This window comes from Coffea arabica, chromosome 5e, assembly GCF_036785885.1.
Source record: "Coffea arabica cultivar ET-39 chromosome 5e, Coffea Arabica ET-39 HiFi, whole genome shotgun sequence".
NCBI classification, from domain to species: domain Eukaryota; kingdom Viridiplantae; phylum Streptophyta; class Magnoliopsida; order Gentianales; family Rubiaceae; genus Coffea; species Coffea arabica.
The window spans coordinates 54230447-54236950 of NC_092318.1; the positions used below are offsets into that span (position 1 = coordinate 54230447).

At 42.2% G+C, this 6504-nt stretch overlaps 1 protein-coding gene across 5 annotated transcripts; it reads right to left on the reverse strand.

The window, feature by feature from the left end:
• Positions 1 to 1355: 1355 nt before the first annotated feature.
• On the reverse strand, positions 1356 to 6245 carry LOC113688409 (receptor-like protein kinase BRI1-like 3). Of its 5 annotated transcripts, XM_072049419.1 has the most exons (3): positions 5955 to 6244; positions 5471 to 5700; positions 1356 to 4797 (listed from the first exon to the last, which is right to left on the reverse strand). In XM_072049419.1, exons 2-3 carry the CDS (start codon positions 5539 to 5541, stop codon positions 1827 to 1829), a joined length of 3042 nt encoding a protein of 1013 aa, XP_071905520.1. In that variant the 5' UTR covers positions 5542 to 5700; positions 5955 to 6244; the 3' UTR covers positions 1356 to 1826. The 5 variants fall into 5 exon arrangements, with proteins under 5 accessions (XP_071905520.1, XP_027062018.1, XP_027062020.1 ...); XM_027206217.2 differs by having other exon boundaries at positions 1356 to 5700; positions 5955 to 6245; XM_027206219.2 differs by having other exon boundaries at positions 1356 to 5703; positions 5955 to 6245.
• Positions 6246 to 6504: the final 259 nt, after the last annotated feature.

Sequence of the window (6504 nt, forward strand, 5' to 3'; positions counted from 1 at the left end):
ATAACCCATTTAAATGAAAACCCAATATCAACCCGCCCAAAACCGCCCAACCCGCCCAATTGTCAGGTCTACTAAAAACTTTAAGTCTTGATGGAGTAGAAGGTCAAGAATAAAAACCTTGCTGGAGTAGAAGGTCAAGAAAAAAATATGCTCAATGACTCGAACCAGTCAGTCCATCTCCAAGTAAAAGCCTTACCAAATCTGTCAGATGGTCCACTGCATCCGGGCGGCCAAGAAATTTGTAAGAACTTGAGGCCATGGAATTTCCCGTGCACCAAACAAAAAGAGAGTTGTTACTACATGGCATTATAGCAATATAGCTGATAGCTCCTCAATGCAGTGGGGCTACCCGTAGATTTGCAACTGAAGAAACGTAATCTCCTTCCGGCAAACACCGAGAACGTGTCAAAATTTTGTAGGACACAAAAAGGCGAAATTTGGGAAAAAGAATTTCTTAATGATTCCACTTAGCCGGAGGAAAAAAAACCATAATTAACAGTTTTTTCTTATCATACACAATTTCGCATGCCATCAGGACCCTGAATTCAGTGGAAGGAAAAAGAGAATCCACTTGAACTCACACACAGCTGACAATATACAAAGACCTGAGCGACTGGGTTCTGGTTCGGGCCAGTCCAACCTCAGAAGACAGCTTTTGCAGCATCCGTATTCCACCTAATGCTTTTTGTTGCTTTGCAGAATCTCATGCTTCTTGTCCATCTTCTGTCTCTGGAAAGAAATCCATAGGATTTGGACGATATATGAAACGAGAAGTTGAAAAAAAAAAAAGAAGGAAGATTCTTAAGCAGTAAAAGCCAAACTTTTTGCTTCTTCTTTAAGTACACGCCAAGTTCTCCACTATGTAAGGCAGCATATCCACAAGTCAGATATACAATTTGGCTTCCTTTTGGAGTCGAAACTTAACAGCTTCACCACTAACTATAGAATCATTAGGTTCTGCCGCATCAACAGCTCCACCTAGGTGTAGTGTCAGTGGAACACAAGATCTAACTGAGCAAAAATCCCTGTTCTAACCAAGTTAATCACCAAACACTGGACTCACTATTTACAGAAAGTCAACATTTGAGCTTTTCTTTGCCCAATTTCAGCTCTAAGGCGTATTGTATTTATTTTAAAATTTAAAAAAATTTTGAAAATTTCACGGAGCAAATGCACGGCTGCTTACTAACAACAGAGTGAGAAAATTCTGAAACCAAAGAAGACTGCATGCGAAGGTCGTAAAGTTTTTCGAGCATGAAGTGCATCTGACAAGTAGATTTCAACCTCAGGAGCAAATCTTCTTCCACTGCATTCAACCGCCATGTAAATGTCTTGCAAGCAATAAGAGCTTCAAATCAACGTAAACAAATCTCTTCTGACTAGATTAATCCAAAGGAAAGTCGTTTCTACAAGGCCAGCTCAAAACTGTACATGGTTCAATCCCCATAGCTAATATGAACATAGGACTAACAGGTGGACATATAAGTTGCAATTTAGCAATCAGTTAGCAAAACTTGAGAGACAACAAAACAAATGGAAAAAGGAACGCAACTATCCGTTCCCCTTTGCAGAAGACTAAACAAAGGAAGTGAAATGAAGCCACTCCAATCTGAGTCTGAGCATCAGAGAGAATACCCACATGCATGTCCCTGTAACTTTCTCCATTGCTTTTGTCTTCCTCAGAATTCTATTATCTACAGTGGCAGAATATCTAGTATAAATCTCAGTCTCTCCCTTTAAGGTTCTAATCAGCTAGATGAATCTACACGGTCCATGCCCTAGTTTCATACAAAACGTGGTAAGGGACGTTCTTGCTGACAAGATGATCATGGAAGCTCCTTTTCTTGTGATTCTTCGATTACTGAGTTTTTAACTGAGATCCCATCAAGTATATCACTTTCGGAATCTACCTGTAGCTCTTTGAACATGGCCATCACCTGGATCATTGTTGGCCGGCGGAAGGGTTTATCATCTAGGCACTGAAAGGCAATGTTCAAATAGTGGTAAAGTTCCGTCCCGTCCGATAATGATGAGATTATTTCAGGATCAAGTATCTCCTGGCTTCGTTTATCTCTATGCAGCTGTTTAGCCCACCCAACCAGATTATTGTCATCGCCAAACTCCAATGTGTCAATTGGCTTCTTGCCTGAAAGAAGCTCCAGCAATATAACACCGTAGCTGTAGACATCCCCTTTAGTTGTGCACCGGAAACTCTGGTAATATTCAGGGGGCACATATCCCGGAGTCCCAGCAAGTGTACTCACACTGAGATGAGTGTCAAGGGCATTCACCAATCTTGCCATACCAAAATCAGACACCCTAGCCTCAAAGTCTTCATCCAGAAGGACATTGCTAGACTTCATGTCCCGATGGATTATGTGAGGTATGCAGCTGTGGTGAAGAAATGCTAGTCCTCTTGCTGAGCCAATGGCAATCTTCTTTCTAGCTGCCCAGTCAAGCTTTGTACCCTCTCCTTTATTGCTCTCATGAAGAACAGCCTCCAGGCTTCCCCACTGCATATACTCGTACACGAGAAGCCTCTCTTCTCCAATCTTGCAATAACCTAACAAAGGGACCAGATTTCGATGCTTGATTTTTCCTATGGTCTCCATTTCTGCCATAAATTCTCTGTCTCCCTGACCTGTTACATGGATGAGTTTCTTGATTGCAACAACACTACCGTCTCTAAGTTGGGCCTTGTACACCTCACCAAAACCCCCAGAACCAATCAAGCTGTCAGCACTGAACCCATTCGTTGCTTCGAGCAGATGTGCAAAGGTCAACTTCCGCAGAGGCTTCTCGAATGTGGCCACATTTATGCTTAGAGGCTCAGCCACACTAGAAATTTTCCAGCTGCTGCTGCCAGATGTTGGAAGGCTTTCAACATATTTGTCTCTCTTTTCCTCCTTCTCCTGGTGTTTCTTCACTTTGTAAAGAGCAAAAACAAGCAAGAATATACAGGAAAGAGAGACCATTATGCCTATGACCATCCCGACAGCTACAGGCTGCTTTTTCCCTCCACGATAATAGATTGATGAATGGTGTCCATTTCCAGAGCCACATGCAGGCAGAGGAAGTCCACAAAGGCCTGAATTGTTCTCATATCTGGCAGCCGGAAAAGTAGTCAACTGCCCACCTGAAGGAATAGGCCCTGAAAGGTTGTTGTTTGAAACATCAAAATCACTAAGAAATGAGAGGCCACCCAATGACCAGGGGATAAAACCCTGAAGATTATTGTGTGAGAGATCAAGAACTCCAACGAACTTTAAACTTCCAAAGCTGGAGGGTATATTCCCAGATAAATTATTATGGCCCATATTCAGAACCTGCACAAAGCTCATTGAACCTAAATTTTCAGGAATATTGCCTGAAAAACCATTGTAAGAAAGATCAAGGTAAATCATGCTACCATTGCTAGCAAAGGTGTAAACTGTGACCCCAGAGTAAATCCTGGTTGTTGGGCAAGAGTGGACCATAGGAAAATTAGCTAGCCTATCCGCACGAATCCCTTCGAATTCAACTAGCCCACCGGCACCTCTGCATGCTGTTCCCCCCTCATTTCTCACAAATGCAAACTGCTTCCCAGAAACAATTCCCGGGCGAACAAGTCCAGCTTGGTTAGCAAGCTCTGAGGGGATGGGGCCTGTCAGATTATTACTATTCAAATCAAGCCATATCAGGCTTCTGCACTTTCCTATTCCTGGTGGAATTGGTCCAGCAAGAGAATTGTTACCCAACTGAAGGATTGCTAAATTAACCAGATTCCCAATACCTGAAGGGATTTGCCCAGTAAGTCTGTTGCTGGACAAAGAAACCCATATCAAATTTGTGCAATTAGCGAGGGACTCCGGGAGGCTTCCGGTAAGGAAATTGTTATTGAGAATTAAGGTCTGAAGATTCCCTCCTGTGACACATATGCCTTCTGGTATTTCTCCATTGAGATTGTTAGCCCAAATGACCATGTCTGAAAGATTGGGTAAGGTCCATATCTCCTGAGGAATTCGACCAGTCAGAAAGTTGAAGCTAAGATCAATTGTCTTCAGATTTCGGCATAGTCCAAGCTGTGATGGCACCGTCCCAGCTAAAATATTGTCAGGCAAGATTAACTTTTCCAGAGCAGAATCTGATGATGTTGAGCAAAACCAAGCAGGTACATTCCCTGTTAAGGCATTTGAGCTGAGGTCAAGCACCTGAAGCCGACTACAGTTTGTCAAGGATTGTGGCAGAGGACCAGTTATGTTGTTGAACGGTACGGAAAGATACTTGAGATTTGCCAGAGAACTGACAACTGAGCTCAGAAAATCCCCAGAAAGTTGATTGTGGCCGAGGCTGAGGCTAAAGAGTGAAGAGCACGGACCAAAGCTTGAAGGTAGGCCACCTATTAACTGGTTTGAAGAAAGATCAAGCTCCTCAAGAGTTGCACAAGTTTGCCCCAGCTCTGCTGGAATCTCCCCAAAAAACTGATTATGGGCTAAAACCAATTTCTTCAAATTCTTGAGCTTCCCCAACAAGTCCCCAGGAATCTTGAGGAGGAGGGCATTATGGCCAACATCCAATGTTTCAAGCTTCTGGCAGTTGGTCAAACCAAAAGGGAATCCGGTTGCAGAAAGACTGTTGAAAGAGAGATTGAGCACAGTGAGATTAGAGCAAGTACCAGATCCAAGGTTCACAAGATCGCCTGTAAGGTTATTATGAGAAAGATCAAGAATTTTCAAAGACACAGGTGCAGCTGCTATTAATGTAGCTGGTATATCTCCGGAAAAATTGTTGCAAGAAAGGTCGAGAACAGAGAGGCTCCTGCAAGAAGAGAGAGAGCTATTCAACTTTCCTGTCAGACCATTGTCTGACAAATTAAGCAGATTCAAGTTTTGGCAGTTTGATAGAGAATAACTCAAAAGGCTCAAATCAGAAAATTTGTTCCTGGAGAGGTCAAGTTGCAACAAGGAAGACCCAAACTTGATATTGCCACTTGGGATTGAATTTCGAGAGAGGTTCAGAAGGGATAAACGGTTACAGGATTGCAACAAAGAATCTACAGCAAGTGGTTCTGACAAATCATTGGCAGACAAATCAAGAATCTCAAAGCTGCAAGACTGGACTGTTGATGAAAGATTGCCATAAAAATGGTTGCCACTAAAATGAAGCTGGGCAAGACGAGGCAAAGCCATGAGGTCAGATATGTGAAGGTGACCTCTAAGCCCTGCATTTACAAGATTGAGCTGAGTGACTTTCCCATCGCCAGAGCATGAAACACCAGCCCATGAACAAGGGCTGGAAGAAGTTAAGGACCAATCTGTCAAGAATCCATTTGGATCAGCATCAACTGAGGACTGCTTGAAGGCCAATAAGCTGCTTACTTCATTACCAATAGCTGGTTGCTTGGTTGAGATTTGTCGAGCATTTGACACCAAAAAGCCACAGCTGAGAAGCAAAACTATAAGAAAGACAATAATATCTTTGACCAACCCACCACTTGTTGCTGATAACTGCTGCTTCCTGTTCATCTTGTTCGTGCCGAGATAAAAGTGCCACCCGCTGCATAAAATCAACAGCTCCTAGTTTTACCCAGATTTTTTTTTTTTTTTGGTTTTCCGAATCTTTCTTCTCTTCCGTTGGCTATTGCAGGGACACACTCTGCTCCTCACAAAGCTACCTTCTTCAAAAATAGTGCCCTGTTCTGCTCAACTTTCTTGGGCAAACCTGCTAAGTTGACAGTGACAAATGACAGCGCCATGAATAAATACCAGTAATAGCTATATATGCGAAGAATAAAGTGCCTGGAGAATTCTTCTCCCACATGCAGATGCAATACGAGAACCAGAAAAAAAAAGAAGAAAAAGATAACCCATGGCCATGGTCAAAAAACTTAAAGGCGTGCAACTAACCCAGAATATGGGGAGGAAAAGAAAGGAACGAAAACACCAGAAATAGAAGAGAGAGGCAGAGCGTAGTACCACAACTAGCTACTAGGTCCAGGTGATTTTGCTCGAGTGGGAAGCCAAGCACTCAAAAGCCCAATTCTAAAACGATCTTTTTAGATCGAGGAAGAGGAAATTTTTGGAGTGATAAATTGACAAGTGAAACAGATAGCTCAGCTGCAGAGCGGAGACCAGATGCTACCAAGTGTAGTCTCCCTGTTAGTACTGGTACAAATTTTGGTACTTTCGGGGGGATTGGGTACGATGTTCAGAGTTGTCGGCTGTCACGGGAAGCTTGTGTCATGAAAAAACTCCCTCTACTATTTTTTGAGGAAAATTTTTTATCAACCCATTTTTCATGCATTATATATATATATATATATATAATGATTTGATATATATATATATATCAAATCATTATAATATATTATTCTATCAAAAATTTCACATAAATATGTCCTCTCCTAATTCTCCTCTAGCACAAGGAAAAGCCAAAAAAAAAAAAAAAAAATCTAATAAAAATCTTGGACAGCAGATAGAGCAAGGGGGATCAAGCTGGAGAAGAAGCAAAAAGTGACAAAAGGAG